This window comes from Euleptes europaea, chromosome 12, assembly GCF_029931775.1.
Source record: "Euleptes europaea isolate rEulEur1 chromosome 12, rEulEur1.hap1, whole genome shotgun sequence".
NCBI lineage: Eukaryota > Metazoa > Chordata > Lepidosauria > Squamata > Sphaerodactylidae > Euleptes > Euleptes europaea.
The window spans coordinates 16,251,062-16,271,675 of record NC_079323.1 but is presented as its reverse complement, the minus strand read 5'-3'; the positions used below and the strand labels follow the sequence as shown (position 1 = coordinate 16,271,675).

At 43.4% G+C, this 20,614-nt stretch overlaps 1 protein-coding gene across 1 annotated transcript; it reads left to right on the top strand.

Moving 5' to 3' along the window:
* The first annotated feature begins 1,688 nt into the window (after nt 1–1,688).
* Nucleotides 1,689–20,226, top strand: LOC130485651 (matrix metalloproteinase-27-like). Its single transcript, XM_056858871.1, has 7 exons — nt 1,689–1,796; nt 3,440–3,558; nt 5,557–5,702; nt 6,640–6,804; nt 7,520–7,681; nt 17,654–17,810; nt 20,112–20,226. The coding sequence occupies exons 1-7, from the start codon at nt 1,689–1,691 to the stop codon at nt 20,224–20,226; spliced, it is 972 nt and encodes a 323-aa protein (XP_056714849.1).
* The last annotated feature ends 388 nt before the right edge of the window (nt 20,227–20,614 follow it).

The window sequence follows — 20,614 nt, the reverse complement described above, 5'->3', positions numbered from 1 at the left end:
TTGAAAGATGGCAACAAGAACAGCCCAAAATATTCCAAATGCTGCAATACCATAAACTAGGAAGGGCATTCCAACAGCGGCCATCTTGTTTTCAGTCCCTATCAGTGCCACACACTGAATCAACGTTTCCATTGAGCTTTCTGAATAGAGAACCCTTGATTCAAATACCACTTTGTGGGGTGGGGAGGTTCTGCTGGGCAAAGGGATGCAGACCCTAGAGGAGCAATAAAAGAACACAAGGGCACACACAGAGAGAAAGCATTCCTTCCAATTACCCAACAGCTGTTTTAGGAAAGGCACCTATATGGCAACCAGGGGCCATGGGTTTGGATCCCATTAAGGTGAAGGTGAAAACAAACTTACCAGCAGAAAAAGAACAGGAAGAACAGTCTTCTCATCAGACATCCGATGAAGCACCAAGGAATAACTCATTAGGAATCCCCAATAGGCATTAGGAATCCCCAAGCAGCCATGATGACAACAACTGTTGTATATACTAGAGCAGGGATGACTGCAGAGCACAGTATAGTGCAATGGAAAGACCCCTCACCCAAGTCCTACGTGGGGATAGCAACTAGACAGCCCAGGAGGGAGCCCCCGTCTAAGCTAAAACTTTATACCATCAAACACAGTCATTTGGGAGGGGCCATTCATGCAGATTGGCTGAGCCACAAAACATTTGCTTTGGTTGGCGTTCTTAGCATGTGCCGATTCCCTGCTGCAGCCAGGAGGTCACTGCCACCACCCGCTCCTGTTCATCTTTCCTCACCCCACCTCATGCAGGCTCCACAGTTGATAAGATTCAAGCACTGTGATCTGAGGAGGATGCATCCTCTCCATTTGCCTTGCAATATTTTGCAATCTCTGAGTCTTCCTATAGTTTTGAAAATTTTAAAGATTTTTTTTCTGGATTACCCCAAGCTTGTAGAAGCTTAGCCGTGGATGTTCCTCCTTTGAGATTTTTTATCTGCTCCAGAGGGTACCCATTGCTATTAGATATATTATATAATGGCCTTTTTGTTTAAAGTTTTCAATGCATCTGTCAATGTATTCTGGGGACACTTGTGGCATTCTGAGAGACAGGCATTAGCAGTGCCATTTGAAACAGCATTATACCCATCTTAAGACCATTGAAGTCAATGGGATAAGAAGTGTGTAACTCTGCCTAGGATGGCACTGGTAAATGAGGGGTGAAAGACAGGGGACTACATATCACATTTTATTTTGATCCCTGTCGTCATTGTGTATAAGGAACATTTTGATTCTTTTTGGTTAAAGTCCTGCAAAATTATTGAAAAAGAGTCCTGGAAGGAAAGAGTTTTATTGGGTGTTTTTTTTAAGGAAGCTAGAAGGGTGTTATGACCACATCCATTCCCATCTGAATGTTTCACTTCCAGCATTAAAACCATAAAGCAACAACAGGGAGAACTAGAATCCCACCTATTTTATTAGCGGTTGCCAGATGAGGAACACGGGTCAAAATTAACAACCTGTTAAAGTTGTGTGTTGATCATTCTGATAAAAAGAGTGTTTTCTGTATTTGGCAAAATCTGAGGAGGTCATGTGAGTCATGGTTCTACTAGAACAAATATGAAGTGTGTGCATATATATATATATGATCACTTGTGGACCACAGACAGATCCTGAAGGGCTGGAGAACCTTGAAACTCCAAAAGACCGAAGGCAAGATGAAGAGCTTATTGCTCATTATTGTCCTCTGCAGAGCACTTTCACGTGCTTGGCCTATCCTCCCGAGCACTGAACAAGCCATTCAAAAGGAAACCCAGCTTGCTGAGGTAAGGATTAAAACTTAGCAGGTGCCTTAAGCAGAGGAGCAGAAGGCTGAATAGGACCAGATAGCCAGTCATTTAGTGTGTAGGTAATCTGTCTGAACCTTTGTACAGATATGGGCTGGAGGAATTTAGGTTTAAGGCTTTGCTGCAGTACAGGAAGTCTGGTGGGTTTAGCAGGTCCCAGTGGTAGAGCATCTGCAGAAGGTCCCAGGTGGTAGAGCATCTGCAGAAGGTCCCAGGTTCAATCCCCTTTATCTACAGTTAAAAAAAGGATCAGACCCTAAAGAGCTGCTGCCAGTCTGAGTGGACAACACTGAACTTGATAGACTAGTGGTCTGATCCAGTTTAAGATAGTATAAGGCAGCTTTACGTGTTAAGTTGCTGCCCATTGGTTTTAGTTGCTGAGTCTTAAAATGGGTGGAATAATGAAAGACCTTTCTCATTCAGACCAAGACAGAGGACTGATTGATACATTAGGTTGGTTCAGACAACAAAAAACAATTATTCCATTAAGCAAAACATTACTAACTGATCGTCCAAACCTATACCACCACACCATGGTTCAGATGCCTCAGACCAGGAGCTGAAGCTGGTTTATTAATCACAACTGGCCTTAATAAGCCAGTTGAGAGCCAGCATGGTGTAGTGGTTAAGAGCAGTGGTTTGGAGTCTTATCTGGAGAACTGGCTTTGATCCCCCACTCCTCCACGTGAGCAGCGAAGGCTAATCTGGTTAACTGAATTTGTTTCCTCACTCCTACACATGAAGCCAGCTGGGTGACCTTAGGCTAGTCACACTCTCTCAGCCCCACCTACCTCACAGGGTGTCTGTTGTGGGGAGGAGAAGGGAAGGTGATTGTAAACAGTTTGAGTCATCCTTAAGTGATAGAGAAAGTCGGCATATAAAAACCAACTCATCTTCATCTAATACGGTTTATGTTATCTATAAATGCAGCATCCTTGATTAATACTGGTTTGTTTTCCTGGTGAGGCAGAAAAAAATTGGGGCAACCAAGTCAGTCCAGGACAGGAGAAGACAGAGTCTGCTCCAAGGCCTTGGATGCTTGAGATGGAGTTTGCTTTTGGGGGTTGCACAAAAATTGGAAGGAAGAGTTTGTTTTCCTGGGGTTTTGGTCAGGAAAAGGCTGATGTAAAAGCCTTGAAGCTTCCTTGGCTGGTCTTGAGCAGGAGTAGCATGGCTGAACTGTTCAATTCTGAGAGCTTCCCAAGAGAAGGTTCATTGGTAAGCAAATTGGTGAGACCAATTTATCGTTAGTAGGGTGCCGCAAAGTGGGCTGGAATAACAGCTTGGTGGAGAAGTGTGAAAGAAAGTGGGAAGTTAGGGTTCATTCATTGTGTGCAGGCCGAATCCTAGTTTCCCTAACTACAGCTCCAATAAGTCATGGTTTCCTGTGAACATCTGAACCTGCCTAGTGTGATGTTGTATGTTAAAATAATCTTTTAGTTAATCTTGTAGATCGATAATGATGGGTAGCTGTGTTAGTCTGTCCATACCAATAGAAAAGAGCAAGAGTCCAGCTGGTATCTGAAGAAGTCAGCTGTGACTCACAAAAGCTCATACCTGCCAGACATTTTGTTAGTTGTTCTTTTCTACAATTAATCATGTGTATCTGTTGTTCCCATCAGAAGGTGCATTCAAACACCTTGAATGAAACAAGGGTGCGCTGGTGTGGTTTTCCTGATATATCGAAATACACTGTGAGTTCAGACTATGCAAGATGGTACAACCAACTTGTGACGTATAGGTAAGATTTCAATAACTTTCTGGAACTTAGGAGGCTGCTCACAGGTGGTTATTATTGCTGCACTCAGAGCTTCCTATCAGGAGAAGAATCTGGTAGCATCAACAAAAAATAATGAGTGGTGCACATGGGGAAATAAGGATCCAAAAAGAAGATGTAGTATTTCAGGTCGAGAAAGAAAAATTGTGGATCAGGAATGGGCAGAAGGTCACTCGGGAGTGACCAGTCACTCTCCAAGCAATTAAAAGGAGCTCTCTGTCTCTCCTTAGTGCTACTGTAAATACCTTTCCTATCCTTCTCTTAAAGTCCCCATTGCAACTTCTCTCTTCTTGGGGTGTGGATAAGCAGCATGTGCTTGATTCTTTCTCCCTGCATGAAAGCTTCTCTTTGCTTCCTGAACAATTTTGTTTTGCACATTCTGAAAAACCATAGAAGTACGGGGGCCTTCTTGATACCCTCAGACAGGCCATTCCATTAAGTGGGAGCTGTTGGCAGAGTCTAGCAGTCAGGACACTAAACTGATTCCAGATTAAAGAAAATTGTATTTATGGAGCTACCAAACAAGATAGGAAAGAGAAGAGATGATGTCATGGCCCAGACTTCAACAGGCGAAGCAGCATCAGAGGAAGAGCCTGAGCAGGGAGAAATAACGGGCATTGCACCTCAGGCAGCTGAGAATGCAGGGCAGGGTGAAGGACAACAGGTAGGAGTAAACACCAGCCCTGCTGAGGAATTGAAAGTAAACACAGAATCACCTCCTTCGACACAATCAGATGCAGCTGTAACTCCACAGAGTTACACCCAGCATACCTGAAGTCACTCAACAGCACAGGCAAAAAGGGAGAATGGAGTTGCAAAGTAGAAGGAGAAGTGCTCGCCTACATGCACTAAGGAGACGGCTCCAAGACTGTGAGTTGTCTGAGGATGAGAACTAAGGCAAAGAGCAACAGCTTAAACCCAAGCTTGGAACAGACAGACGTTGCGAAAGCCATTGTTGCAAAAGGATCTCTGACTTTTGTTGCTGACGCTCCTAGACTTTGATAAACGGACTTCTGACCTTGGACCAGACTTTTGACTTTGCACCCCAACTTTATTTTGGTTTCCAGCTCCCGGCGGGACTCCCCTGGATTCCTGCATTCCTGAAATAACAGCCTGCTCTCAAGATCAGTAGCCGGCAGTAACCCAAGATGACCTGGCCTAGCATGACCTGGCCTAGCTGCCCTGATAGCTGAGAGTTCTATACTACTGTAGAAGAAAAGGGTTCATCTGTGCTAGGGTTGCCAGGTCCCTCTTTGCCACCGGTGGGAGGTTTTTGGGGTGGAGCCTGGGGAGGGTGAAGTTTGGGGAGGAGAGGAACTTCAGTGCCATAGGGTCCAATTGCCAAAACGGCCATTTTCTTCAGGGGAACTGATTTCTATCGGCTGGAGATCAGTTGTAATAGCAGGAGATCGCCAGCTAGAACCTGGAGGTTGGCAACCCTAGCCACCACGAAGAATGCATGTGAATGGGCATTTGCTAATTTTACCTGCTTGCTGGGTGGCATCTTCAGAAGGCTTTGTTCAGCTAAGTGTTGTGGAGGAGCATGGCAGGAGAGGGAGTCTTGCAGGTAGGGTCCAGTGCCATGAAGACAGAACCTTGAATTGAACCTGATGACTGATTGGTAAGTAACCTGCAGGGTGTCTGCAGAATGAGAGTAATATGCACATTCCCCTTAGCAGCCAATAGTAACCTAGCTGCAGGGTTGTGTACTAACTGGAGTTTCTGGGTTGTATTTAAAGGCAGACCTATGTACATTGCATTACAACAGTCTATCCTAGAGGTAACGAAAGAATGAATCCAGATCTGCCAAATGAAGGTAGGGGAGCACCCTCTGAGCTAACTGAAGTTGTTTGAATGTGACTGCGATTCTTTTTTGATTGAGAATCTGGTCCAAGTGTGCCTAAAGCTGCAATACTTTGATTATAAACAATCATTTCCTTCACGGTTGTGTATTTTTAAAAGAATTTCGAAGTACACACAACAGATGCCTCATGCTGATGTAGATAAAATCTTCAAGCAAGCATTTGAAGCATGGAGTAATGTCACCTGTTTGACCTTCATGCAGAGTTGGACTGCATCAGATATAGATATTGTTTTTGGGGCTGGAAGTAAGTAACAATGCAATTCTAATAATACTTTCCTGGGAGTAAGACCCACTGGAGTAGATTTCAGCAGGATTTTGAGTAGGCCTGCTTAGAATGGTAATGTAAATCACAGAAAAGTAAAAAAATATTTTTTTCAAAAACAACAGGGGAAAAAAGAACAGGAAAGTGGGGGAAAACTTCAAAATCCAGCAAGTAATAAAAAAAATAAGAAGGCTGGGGGAGGAGAGAAAAGTATATATAAAGTAGAAACAAAAATGTAACAATATGGTGGCAGGTCTAAAATATCTAAAAATAAACCCATAAGTAATTTTCGTCTAGCTGCCATGTATTCAAATACTGATAGTTAGTTTGCAGTGAATTCCTTCAACAAAAAGCAGCTAGTAGAAGTCTCTGTCTCTCAATATATTCCATAAAAAATTCCATTAAAAAACTCCTTGTCAGTAATAAATTTTTTGAGAATAGTCCATCTCCAGATTCTGAATGTGCATGCAGTCTAATTATCTCTAACAAGGCCAAAGTAATTAGCTTCGTGTTATAACGAAACCCAAACAACAAATGCACAGATGCTGTTATAAGTTCTGAACACCCAAGAGTTGGTCTGGCAGCTTTACAACAGGAGTTAATACGAATTAAAAGCAAAGTCGTAGGAGAGTCTCAGAGTGATGGTGTTGATCCATCCGCCATTTTGGGACCGATATCTCCTACTGATAGCTACAAGCTCCTCAATCTGTTGATTAACAGGAGGTAGGCTTTTATCTCTCCAGTGTTGCAATATGAGTGTTTTAGCTGTAGTAAGGGTATGGAGGGTCCATTTTCATTGACCATCGGTTGACCTCCAACGACTACATAGTAAAAATAATCCCTGATTGGTTTCCCATCAGTCCTTGATAGGAGATTGTGTATTTACACTTTCTCTCTCTCTTTGTGTGTGTGTGTATAGTAACATACATAGATATATTACTGTTTGAAGTTCATACAGATGATGATGCCGATTGTCCCTTTGATGAAGAAGACGATGTGCTGGCTCATGCTCTGTCATCTCAGGATGGTAAAAAAGCTTATATGCATTTTGATGAGGATGAAAAATGGACTAAGGATTTCACAGGTACTTTCACATCTTTTTATTAACATCTCCATGTGCTTGTAATGATGATTACCCTATCTCTCGAGTTACCAACCTCCAGATACTAGCTGGAGATCGCCTGCTATTACAACTGATCTCCAGCCGATAGAGAATCAGTTCCCCTGGAGAAAATGGCCGCTTTGGCAATTGGACTCTATGGCATTGAAGTTCCTCCCCATCGCCCTCCTCAGGCTGCTCCCTAAATACCTCCCGCCGGTGGTGAAGAGGAACCTGGCAACCCTACCTAAGGCCTTTCAGAGCAAAATATTACGGGCCAAGAACCATTCCAGCACTGTGATGTTATCTAGGCATTTTACTATGCATTTTTTGACTGACACAAAGCAGCCCTGAAATTCAGCCCTGAAACACCATCTACTGGCCTCCCCATCCCTTTCCCCCTTAGTGGGAAAAACAAAACCAAAGTGTTGCCACCTGTACGGTCCCCTACAGCTTGTAGATTTGTGCGCCATCATGTTAGGCTTTTTAGAATTTTATTGATGGTTTTATTATGGATTTTACTGTATATTTATATTGTATATTGTTGTATTTTTAAAATGATGTTACCCACCCTGAGCCAGCTTGCTGGGGAGGACAGGTTATAAGTCTAATAAATAAATAAATTTTCTGCACTAACATGCAATTTTTTTCTGTCATACAGCTCAAGTGATCTCAGTACTCATGTATTTTCTGTTTTCAGGAATTAACCTTTTATCAGTTATAATCCATGAAGCTGGCCACGTACTGGGTCTTGACCATTCAGACAATAAGAAGGCTATAATGTATAAAAATTATGGCGAAACCAGTCCACCAAACTCTGTCCTTCACCAGGATGATATTGAAGGCATCCAGTCTCTTCATGGTAAGTGCAGATTCCCAGTTCCGTTGAAAAGCATCCCATTTACAGGAATTTGGAGTACTGTTGTTATAGGGAGGGGAATTTCTTTTTCCAAAATTCATTTTTTAGATGTAGCCATTGATTTCTCTTATTCTCTTTGCCCCATTTTAAACGAGGGATTTCTCTTTCATTTCTCTTTGATTACTTCTTGATGAGAAATCAATGCACCCTTTTGTAACAGGATGAATAGGAAGGGATGTGAAGACATTGCCTGCCTCTGAACATCTGATCATGAAATCTTGAAATGCTGCAACAGAAAAAACCCTCCAGCTCCTCCTCTCTTCAACTTTCTCTGACAGAAATAACTAGAAACTGATATCTAATTCCTAAGAAAGAGGGAAAGAAATGGATAGTTAGGTTTTCATGAGAATCGGGATAAAGATGTATTAAGAGATTTCTCTTAACAATACTATGTTGGGGTAACATGAACATTTTCTCTGTAGTCCACATGTGTGGTGGCTCCTTATCACATGCAAACCATGACACTGAGAAAAGCACAAGCACAGACCACATCAGAGCATGCATTGGACAATGGGGGAAGTATTGGATCTGTGGCACAGGAACATGCAGGGAGAGATGGTCCTTCAGTTATGTCAGTCCCAGATCATGAAGAGCTTTTAATTCAATTCAAGAGCTTCTTGAATTGGACTCAAAAACTGATCAGTAGCAAGTGAAGAGATCTCAGGATAATAGTGACTTGGTCCCATTGCCAAACCCCAGTTAACAGATGAGCTGCCATCTTTTACACCAGCTGAAGTTGTGGGTCGTCTTCAGGGGCAGCCATGTGTAATCTAGCTTTGAGATTACTGAAGCATGGATGAGCATGACCAGGCCAGACGTCTGCAAATGGGGGAATAAAACATTCTTGTTGACTTGGACACCTCTTTTTCCGGTAGGAGATCAGGACACAGAAATTATTGTTTTTAAATGTTTTCCTTCAAGGAAGTTTATGGTAGTTGTCTAACGGGGTCAAAGCATAGTTTTTATTGTTTCAATTTTTAAAAAAAATTATAGCGTTGTAAAGGAACCATTCTATTTAATATGGAAATGGGAGAGATGAATGTCCACAAAAGAAACATTTTGTTGCATATCAAGGTGTGTTTTCAAGTTCTGGTACTGTGAAGCTCAATGACCTCTGACACAACAAACAAAACAAATTATGTGAAACATTTTTAACCACTAGATGCATTGGTAATTTGTAGGGTTGCCAGGTCTCTCTATGCTATCGGCAGGAGGTTTTTGGGGTGGAGCCTGAGGAGGGGAGGGTTTGGTGAGGGGAGGGACTTCAATGCCATAGAGTCCAGTTGCCAAAGTGGCCATTTTCTCCAGGGGAACTGATCTCTATTGGCTGGAAATCAGTTGTAATAGCAGGAGATCTCCAGCTACTACATTGGAGGTTGGCAACCCTAGCAATTTGTCATAGAATCATAGAGTTGGAAGGGACCACCAGGGCCATCAAGTCCAACCCCCTGCACAAAGCTGGAAATCCACAACTACCTTCTCCCTCCACATCCCTAGTGACCAGAAGGTAGCCCAGATGCCCTCCCTCTCATCATCTGCCTAAGGTCACAGAATCAGCATTGCTGACAGATGGCCATCTAACCTCTTCTTAAAAAACCGCTGAGATTTGTTAGAGAATCACTGAGATTTGTTAGAGAATCCCAAATTATTGGAATTAGAAGGTTTTAACCTACGTTTTGGATGGCATACGTACATATGGTATGATAAGGAGAAGGTAAACAAAGGTTTTAATATCCATATTATGAGATTTGGTTTACTTCAAATTTGGAAAAAAATATAAAAGGATTTTGGAAAATAAGACTCCGGGATGGATTAATCCAGTGGAAGCATTTATGAAGAGAGGGATACATTTAAATTTAGAAATGGATGTATATAGAGAAATTATCGAAAGTAAGGAAGGAGAATGGGCTTTAAGAAGTAGAGAAGAACTTAACATCAAGGACTAGTTTTTGTATTATAAATTAAAAGATATATTTAATAAAGATATCCAGGTTGGCTTTAATAAAAATAAATCCAAATTGGAAGATATATTAATAAAAGGAAATAAAGGATTGATAGGAAGGATATATAGATTATTAATTGAAATAAACTTAGAACAAGAAAGAATTAAACCAGTAATGGTGACATGGATGAAGGAGTTAGGATACAATACTGATTTGGAAACATGGGAAAATTTATGGAAGAAAGAATTTAAATTTACAATAACCAATGAAATTAGAGAAAATTTATATAAAATGTTTTACAAATGGTATATAACTCCTGCGATGATATCCAAAATGAAAAAAGGAGATATGGGCTTATGCTGGAAATGTGGAAAGGAAAGAGGAACATGTATGCATGCATGGTGGATATGTAAAAAAATTAAAAGCTTTTGGAAAAAAGTTATTATAGAAACTAATAATTTGATTAATATGAGAGTAAAAAGAAATCCTGCATTTTGTTTATTGGGATTCCCACAAGAAAAAATGGGTAGTAATGATAGGGTCATTTGTCAATATAGTTTTGCTGCTGAAAGAATTGTAATAGCTAAAGTTTGGAAGCAAGTGAATAAACCTTCAATTCGTGACTGGAGAGAGATGCTATGGATGTATATGAGGATGGCCAAATTAACAGAATTCCTACATGGAAAAGATATGGAAGAATTTAAAAAAAATTGGGCAAAGGCCATCACATATTGGGATAAACTGGCAAAAATGGACTTTACTCTTTTAGTTAGTGAGTTATAGAAACAAGTTTATTTACTTTTCTATTTTTATTGTTAACAATGTAACTTTCAAAACTGTTTAGGCACTTCTTCGGAAGTCTGGTGATGGGTCACTTTTTAAGGTGGGTGGAGGGTCAAAAGGGTATATTCGCTTTGTTGAACTTTATAACTTTGTATAATTATAATTGATACTCTTTTGTATTTTCTTTTTATTTTCTTGTTGTTATTGTATATTTGTTTTGTTTTATATTATAAAAATTATATATATATATATATATATGTGTGTGTGTGTGTGTGTGTGTGTGTATATATATATAAAAACACTGAGATTTTGTCTTGCGAGTGAAATATGCCCCGAGATTGGTTAAAAGTTTAGAGAACAATGGATTGTTTTCTGAGGCGATTTGGCAGAGCCTCACTGAGATTTTTCTTTGCTTCTTTGAGAACACATCTTTTTACATTATCTTTGTGCTGCTTCTTCCCAAATCCTGATTGTTCTTCCGATCTTGTATTTGCCTTGTTTTTAAGGGAAACCAGGAAATTGTCCTCATCAGCCAAGTCACCCAGCACTACCAAGAAATATCCTGTCAGAACAGAACAGAAGACTAGACTCCTATAATGTTCTGTGTGACCAAGATAGAACTTTTGATGCTGTCACCACTTTCAAAGGAGAGCTTCTCTTCTTTTACAGAAGGTAAATGAGGCCCAAACAGCATGAAACGCAATATATATATATATATAAAAACAGATGTAGAGGCTAGACCCCTGAGTTGTTGGGGAGTGGGCTCGGCCTATTCACATTTTGTCACAGAAGCAAGGGGTCTTGTAATGGAAGGGGGGTCCAACTGAGGAGCCCTTTCCCAGGCTGTAGACAAATCTGCCTCTCCTCACCCCCTTTCTCACCCCTCTCTTCCAGCTGCTCCAATTAACCCTAAGTGCCAATAAGTACTTGCTGCCATTAAGCCGGTTTTGAGGTGGCCTAACAGTTTAGGGATGGCCAAGGTTATCCCCTTCCCTTCTAGTTCCCTGGGTAGCACAAGGCGGTTGGAGAGAGTTGTTGCCTAGACATGCAATCAAGCCTGAGATGTGAAAACCACAGCAGAGCTTTAGAGAACTTTTATTAAAGGATTGTATTTAACACAACAACCAACCAACGATAATAAAAGCAAATGGTAGGTAATAAATGGTCACTTTCAAAACAGTGAATGGTTGGGCTAAACCTGACCTCCCTGGGCTAACAGAGCAAGTGGAGTAAGGCAGGATATTAGCCCCTAGTTCACCTATAGTAATTAACTATATTATGAGCCCCGTGGCGCAGAGTGGTAAGCTGCAGTACTGCAATCCAAGCTCTGCTCACGACCAGAGTTCGATCCCGATGGAAGTTGATTTCAAGTAGCTGGCTCAAGGTTGACTCAGCTTCCATCCTTCCGAGGTTGGTAAAATGAGCACCCAGCTTGCTGGGGGGTAAAGGGAAGATGGCTGGGGAAGGCACTGGCAAACCACCCTGTAAACAAAGTCTTCCTGGTAAATATTGGGTTGTGGCATCACCCCATGGGTCAGGAATGACCCGGTGCTTGCACAGAGAACTACCTTTACCTTTTTAAAATTTAACTATACTAGCCCCTAGTTCACCTTCTTTGATCTAGACCACACCATGAATCAGCCAACAAGCCACACTTTCTTGTGTGAGGGTGCACTTTTCTACCCACAGCAATTACCTTGCTGAACAACTCCAGGAAATGTATGCTGGATTCTCTTGGAAGAGTTTTAATAAGTTTCCCCAGGCCCCTCCCCCCAGCTCAAGATGGGTTACAATTTTGCCTCCTTAATGGGATTCTTAGACAGGAAGAGAAAGACAAATCCCTAGGGTTGCCAGGTCCCCCCTCTCCTCCAGCAGGAAGTTTTGGGGGCAGAGCTGGGGCAGGAATTGCGTGTGCACGGCCGCACTGATACGATCGCATCACTTCTGGTTTACACCCAGAAGTGCCACATTGCAGTGGGCCTTTTACCACTCAAACCCAGGGAGTTTGAGTGCTAAAAGGCTAGGATGTTAACTGGAGTGAGTCGTAGGGACCATATCACTCCAGTCTTGGCCCATCTACACTGGCTCCCAGTTTGTTTCTGGACCCCATTCAAGGTGCAGGTGTTGACCTTCAAAGCCCTAAATGGTTTGGGATCAACATACCTGAATGGCTGCTCCTTTTTGAACCCACTCAAGCACTACAGTCAACTTCAGAGGCCCTGCTTTGGGCACCTTGCCTTTTGAGATGAGGCAGGTGGCAACCTTGGAGAGGGCCTACTTGGTCATGGCACCAAAACTCTGGAACTCTCTCCCCAGGGATTTTATCATGCATGTTTTAAATTGTTAGCCACCTTGTAAAGGCAGAAAGCAGAAAGGCAGGATACATATAGTGTGAAGAAAAATAAAATAAATTTAAGCTGCTTTCCTCCCACCTCCAAGTAAAACAGATCCAGTCGAAATCAAATAAAATCACTGTGTGTTTTTTTTTAAATGGAAACAATGCTAAAGATTAGCAAAAAAAGAAACTGCAGCATAAAATTAGCGGAGGAAAAAAAAGAACACTAAAGAAATTAACAAATGTTTGTACCTGGCAACTAAAAATGAGCAGGCTGGTCACTAGGAGAAATGTTTTGGAGAGGGAGTTGCATAATTATAGTGCCCCAACTGAAAGATCTGTCTACTTCTGGTGTTCACCCACCTTGAAGATCTCAAGTAATGGACAAGGTCACACAGGAGCAGGTGAAAGAGATGAGGGAATGTTCCATAATTTGTTTTCCTGCCAACTTGGAAGGCTTTAAGAGGGGAGTGGACATGTTCATGGAGGAGAGGGGCATTCATGGCTACTAGTTAAAATGGCTACTAGTCACGATGCATACCTATTCTTTCCAAGATCAGAGGAGCATGTCTATTATCTTGGGTGTTGTGGAACACAGGCAGGATGGTGCTGCTGTAGTTGTCTTGTTTGGGGGCTTCCTAGAGGCACCTGATTGGCCACTGTGTGAGCAGATGGCTGGACTTGATGGGCCTTGGTCTGATGCAGTTATGTTCTTATATTAATGTATATTTTTACTGCTGTTTTGGTAGTGGGCTATTAGCTGCTAGGCTATTTAATTTGTTAATTTTGTACATGTATATTCATAGAATCATAGAGTTGGAAGGGCCACCAGGGTCATCTAGTCCAACCCCCCTGCACAATGCAGGAAATTCACAACTACCTCCCCCCACACACACACCCAGTGACCCCTACTCCATGCTCAGAAGATGGACAAGATGCTCTCCCTCTCATGAACTGCCCAAGGTCATAGAATCAGCATTGCTGATGGATGGCCATTCTGTCTCTGCTTAAAAACCTCCAGGGAAGGAGAGCTTACCACCTCCTGAGGAAGCCTGTTCCATTGAGGAACTGCTCTAACTGTTAGAAGATTCTTCCTAATGTCTACATGGAAACTCTTTTGATTTAATTTCAACCCATTGGTTCTGGTCCGACCTTCTGGGCAACAGAAAACAACTCGGCACCCTCCTCTATATGACAGCCCTTTAAGTACTTGAAGATGGTTATCATATCCCCTCTCAGTCTTCTCCTTTTCAGACTAAACATACCCAGCTCCTTCAACCTTTCCTCACAGGACTTGGTCTCCAGACCCCTCACCATTACTCTGCCCCAGAAGCGAACTGGGGGATCTTGGGCTAGTCTTCCTCTCTCAGCCTAACCTATTTTATAAGGTTATTATGAGGGTAAAATAAAGGAATTTATATACCCTCATAATAAACATACCCAGCTCCTTCAACCTTTCCTCATAGGACTTGGTCTCCAGACCCCTCACCATCTTTGTTGCCCTCCTCTGGACACGTTCCAGCTTGTCTACATCTTTCTGAAATTGTGGTGCCCAAAACTGAACACAATACTCTAGGTGAGGAGAGTAAAGCGATACCATCACTTCACATGATCTGGACACTATACTTCTGTTGATGCAGCCCAAGATTGCATTTGCCTTTTTAGCTACTGCTTCACACTGCTGACTCATGTTCAATGTTTGGTCTAGTAAGACCCCAAGATCCTTTTCACACGCACTACTGCTTAGACAAGTCTCCCTCATCCTATAATTATGCATTTGATTTTTCCTATCTAAATGCAGAACTTTACAATTATCTCTGTTGAATCGCATTTTATTGGTTTTAGCCCAGTTCTCCAGCCTGTCAAGATCATCCTGTATCCTGGCTCTGTCTTCTACCGTATTTGCTACCCATCCCAATTTAGTCTCATCTGCATATTTAATAAGCATCCTCTCTATTCCTTCATCCAAATCATTTTTAAAGATATTAAACAACACAGGCCCAGGACAGATCCCTGAGGCACTCCACTAGTCACTCCTCTCCAAGTGGATGAGGAACCATTAATAAGCACTCTTTGGGTGTGATCTGTCAACCAATTACATTTCCACCTAACAGTAACAGGATCTAAACCACATTTTTCCAATTTGTCAACAAGAATATTATGGGGAACCTCCCCTACCCAAACACCGCCCTCTTCAGGCTCCACCCACCAAATCTCCAGGTATATCCCAACTTGGATCTGGCAATGCTATTTGAACGGATGACCAGGCAGAGAAGTGGCCATACAAACTCCCCCACCCCCGGTGATGAGTAGCATTCCAAAGCCAATGTTGCTGGACACAAAGAGGGAGAGTTTGTGCATCCGCTTTCTCCACATTGGTGCCCCTGCAGAAAGCCAAATGATGATATGGGACATGGGGTGGGGCCAGCACATGTGTTTCCACACTTTCTCCTTGCACATTCAGTGAATGTATGGTGTGGTCTTGTGCACCAGGCTACACCTGCAAATAACCTAAAACAAAAATACCGCTACTTAGTATTTGGTATCTGTCTTGGGAACTGTATGGTACTTCTGAAAAGCTTCTAGCCAGCTTTACAGCATTTCAGAGTATTGCGTTTAAAGTACACATTCAAAGACTTGCCTAGGAAGAGTCTGGATGTCATTTGAAGAAAATACAGCACTTGTCTTTTTTTCTTCAGAATATTAGTCGAATGGAACGATCTTGAGAAAACAACAATTCTACAGGAAATTGGTGATTTCTGGCCAATTCTGAAGTGTGGCATAGACGCTGCTTATGAAGTCGGAGGCATCTTATATGTTTTTTACGGTAAATGTCCTAAATTTCATGTCCTTTTAGCCCAAATTATTATAATGTTGTTGTTGTTAATACGGTTTCCTCAAAACACTTGATGGCACTTTACTAGGGTTGCCAGGTCCCTCTTCGCCACTGGCAGGAGGCTTTGGGGTGGAGCCTTAGGAGGGCGGAGTTTAGGGAGGAAAGGGACTTCAATACCATAGAGTCCTGTGGCCAAAGTGGCCATTTTCTCCTGGTGAACCGATCTCTACTGGCTGGAGATAGTTGTAATAGCAGGAGATCTCCAGCTGGAGGTTGGCAACCCTCCACTTTTCAAGGTACAAGCCTGTACCAGGAGCTTGTTGTACTTGTCAGCCAGTTCTGACTGAACACCCATACAAGAGGAACGTCTCCCCTCCTTATGTGAGGGGCAGGGCAATCAGGGGAAGACAAAATGGCTTCAGCATAAATGGTGGAACCAATTAGGGTTGCCAGGTCCCTCTTGACCACTGGCAGGAGGTTTTGGGGGTGGAGCCTGAGGAGGGCGGGGTTTGGGGAGGGGAAGGACTTCAATGCCATAGAGTCCAATGGCCAAAACAGCCATTTTCTCCAGGTGTGCTGATCTCTATCGGCTGGAGATCAGTTGTAATAGCAGGAGATCTCCAGCTAGTACCTGGAGGATGGCAACCCTAGAACCAATGTTGCAAGCCCCCTCTGCTTTCACTCTGCTTTCACTCAGCTCAGCTGACCAGGGACAAGGAGGAAAATGATGAAAACAGCTTTTAAAACTAACTGCTATCAAAGCCTCACGTTGTTGAAGACCTTGGTGTAGCTTTGTTGGGAATTAGTCTGCGGGTTTTGTATCTGCCCAGATCACAAAAGTGTTAAATTTTGTGCTTCATTAACATTGTCTCAGAAAGATGATGCTAGCCTAGGGGGGCCAACCTCCAGGTAGTAGATGGAGAACTCCTGCTATTACAACTGATCTCCAGCCAATCGAGATCAGTTCACCTGGAGAAAATGACCGCTTTGGCCATTGGACTCTATGGCATTTAAGTCCCTCCCCTCCCCAAACCTCACCCTCCTCAGGCTCCACCCTGAAAACCTCCCGCTGGGGGCAAAGAAGGACCTGGCAACCCTATGTTAACCCTATGCTAGCCATAGGGTTGCCAGGTCCCTCTTCGCAACCGGCGGGAGATTTTGGGGGTGGAGCCTGAAGAGGGAGGGGTTTGGGGAGGGAAGGGACTTCAATGACATAGAGTTCAATTTCCAAAGCGGCCATTTTTCTCCAGGTGATCTGATCTCTATTGGCTGGAGATCAGTTGAATTAGCAGGAGATCTCCTGCTACTACCTGGCAGTTGGCAACTCTAGCAAGCCACTTGGCAAAAGTTAATTGGTCAGATTAAAAAGCCATTAGTCATGTGATGTTCAGCCACACACCTAGAAGCTATTGTAAACTGCTGCTTCTTGTCTGAAGAGTTTCACTTCACCTCACTTTACTTCGCTTCTTCAAATTATGAGCCCAAGCAGGTAATGAGCAAAGAATGTTAGCCATATTCTTTTCTGTGCTTATTAAGCTTAGAGCCCGTCAGCCACGTGCTGGCAAGAGTTTAGAAAACAAGTTGTAGTTAGGAGTTATTTTGCATTCCAAGTATACCCACCCTTTGAGATAGTAAACTTCTGTATCTTGTGAAAGAAAGCAGTGTGTGTGTGTTTAATTTATGATCCACAAGATCACGATTTATCACAATCAGTCTCAACAAGCTTGGTGATATCTTTTAAGATTCTCATTGCAGGGAATTTGGTAAATAGAAGCTTTGTGAACCAGCCTGGGGGAAAGCGCCTGTCCTTTCGACAAAGGTTTAATATGTGGAAGTGGACAAGTGAAGCTTTTAGAAGCCTGGAGGTAAATAACATCTCCTGGTAAATGAGATCATATTAAGCTTCTATTAAAAGGACCACACATTGTTCTCCAGGCTTGTTGGTAGCCCCGTTCTTGCTGCTTCTAATTAAAACATGCTTAATCGTCTTTCAGTCTCTTGTCTTATTTTCTTGACAGGACACAGGTACCGGACTGTCAGAGGGAACCTCACAAATCTAAGTTCGTCAAACCGTTTTGACACCCTGGGTCTCCCCCAACAGTTAATTATCGATGCAGCTTTTCATAACCAGGAAACAAACAAAACATTGTTTTTTGCAGGCGATAAGTACTGGAGGTAGGTGGAAATTTTCTGCCCCGTGGGGGACAATCCTGAAAACTGATTAATATATTTCAATTCTTTGGAAGTGAAACTGAGCTGAAGGGTTGCCAGGTACCTCTTTGCTACTGATGGGAGGTTAGGGGGCAGAGCCTGAGGAGGGCGAGGTTTGGGGGGGAGGTAGGGTTGCCAACTGCCAGGTACTAGCTGGAAATCTCCTGCTATTACAACTGATCTCCAGCCGATATAGATCAGTTCCCCTGGAGAAAATGGCCGCTTTGGCAATTGGACTCTATGGCATTGAAGTCCCTCCACCACCCCGCCCTCCTCAGGCTCTGCCCAAAAAATCTCCTGCCGGTGACAAAGAGGACCTGGTGACCCTAGGGGGAGGGACTTTAATTCCATAGAGTCCAGTTGCCAAAGCGGCCATTTTCTCCAGATGAACTGATCTCTATCAGCAGATAGCAGAAGATCTCCAGCTAGTACCTGGAGGTTGCCAACCCTACATCTCCCACTAGGACAGCTGTCCTTCCATTCATTCCAGTACCAGTGCTGTGTTTTGCAGCCATCATACGTACTTTTTGCGGCTATTTAAAAAAATATGGTCCAACCTCATTGCATTATTAACATATTATGCAAGGCTCAGAATTGTCCTCAGCTGTCTGGGTGGAAAGGTGGGGTACATATAGAGCAACACAGCAGGTCTCTGCATATGTCTTGCATCAGCAGTACTTGCTTGGTAGTAGATATGGCTGAAGTGGAAACCCATTTATAAACAGGAGGTCAGGATAAGCTCAGAAAAGGGCCAGAGGCCAGGCACTGTCTGAGCATTGGATGTCAGTCAAGCTATTGTCCTGACCTTTTGTGACAAAGGCATGCTTGTTTCCATGAGGAATAGCTGGTCTTCTCTCCTCCTAACACATAGCAGAGGTACTCAAATGCAGTTGCTGAATATCATTTGGTGTAGATTCACTTATTCACTTTGGTTTGGATCCAATGGAAGATTTCTGCATGCAGTAGAGCAGGGGTGGGGAACGTCAGGCCTGGGGGCCGTATAGGGCCCGCGAAATAATTTGGTCTGGCCCTTCGTGGGTCCTGGCAGATCTCTAGCTCAGAAGGATGCTGCCCTGCCTGAATTTCTTGGGCCCAGCTGGGGACGGCAGAGCTCAAAAGTGAGTCGCTCTACATGGCAGACACTTGGAGCCATCTCCGGTCATGCCTCTTGGCTAAATGTTTGACCAAATTTAGCAGGCTAATTTTTAAGTTGATAATTTTGTATGGCCCGCGAATTATGTTATAAATATCCAAATGGCCCTTGGCAGAAAAAAGGTTCCCCACCCCTGCAGTAGAGATATTGCTAGGTTTGCCTGCTTATGATGGGGCAATTCTTGGAAATTTTGGGAGTGGAGCCTAGGGAGGGCAGGGTTTGGAGAAGTGAGGGACTTTGGGTTGCCAGGTCCCCCTTCTACATTGGCGGGAGATTTTTGGGGGGGATCACATGTACGTGTGGCCACGCATGCATGCGATCCCCGCTCCGGAGCAGCTAGGTAGATTGGTAAACAATTGCCCACCGAAACCACCCACCTGGCAACCCTAGAGGGACTTCAGCAGGGTATAATGCCATAGAGTCCATCTTCCAAAGCAGCCATTTTCTCCAGAGAAAATGATCTCTGTAGTCTGGAAATCAGTTAAAATCCCAGGAGAACCCCAGGCCCAACCTGGTGGTTGGCAACTTTAGCCCTTGCACAAGCAGGAATGTACCAAAAATTCCACACTGGCAGCTCACACGAAGTTAAACTTAATAAATGCCAAGTTGCATTTCTGATTGCTCAAGACATTGTGCAATTCACTCAGGTATAATAGTATGTCTAGTCCCATACCTTGCCCAAGCCGAACTGCACTGGGTTTGCATTTCCTTGCATGCACCGCTGGCTCCAGGTTCCAGGCCCTTATGCACCAAAGTTCGAAAGTCATGATTTTGTGTTGCTCCCCACCTCACATTAGGGTTGCCTACCTCCTAGTGGTGGCTGGAGATCACATGTTATTTCAACTGATCTCCAGCTGATAGAGATCCATTCACCTGGAGAAAATGGCTGCTTTGGCAATTGGCCTCTATGGCATTGAGGTCCCTCCCCAAACCCTTCCCTCCTCAGGGTCCGCCCCCTCCAGTGGCAAAGAGAGACCTGGCAACCCTACTTCATGTACCGTTTGAGATGTGAAGAGGTCAGATATAGTTATTTCAGTTTATACTAGCTTCTTTAGATAATGTGCCAACACAAACCTCCTCTAAGCAGCTGTGTTAATTTTTATCTTCTTTAGATTCGATGAAATTACAAGGCGTCCGGAGAAGGGCTATCCCAGGGAGATAGCAGCTGACTTCTTAGGAATTGGCTCCAGAGTGGATGCTGCTTTTCAGTATAATGGTAATCTGTAGATGGTCTTCTTTTCTTTTTCTCTTTGTAAGAGATTTTTATTTTGCAAACTAACGTACAAACCTACAAACATAAACAAACAGATTAATACACTGTATCAGAACTTACTTTATGGCAGGGGTGTCAAACATACGGCCCCTTGGCCAGAAGTGGCCCCCGGAGGGTTTCCCTCCACCCCGCGAGGCAGCCAGCCCCCACTCCCCTCCCTTGCTCCCTTCTGGGCTTCCTGGGGCTGCCCCTGCCCGCGAGCCCAGCAAGCCACCTTCCGCCGTGTGTGTGTGTGTGTCTCTCTCTCTGTCTCTCTCTGTCTCTCTCTGTCTCTGTGAGTTTGAGTGTGTGTGTGTGTGTGAAGTGCCGTGAAGTTGCTTCCAACTCATGGCAACCCTATCA

Coding starts and splice junctions, on each gene's coding strand:
- LOC130485651 (XM_056858871.1), top strand. CDS start 1,689: ATGAAGAGCTTATTGCTCATTATTGTCCTCTGCAGAGCACTTTCACGT. Junction 1,797..3,439: donor AGGAAACCCAGCTTGCTGAG/GTAAGGATTAAA, acceptor TGTTCCCATCAG/AAGGTGCATTCAAACACCTT. Junction 17,811..20,111: donor GCAGGCGATAAGTACTGGAG/GTAGGTGGAAAT, acceptor TATCTTCTTTAG/ATTCGATGAAATTACAAGGC.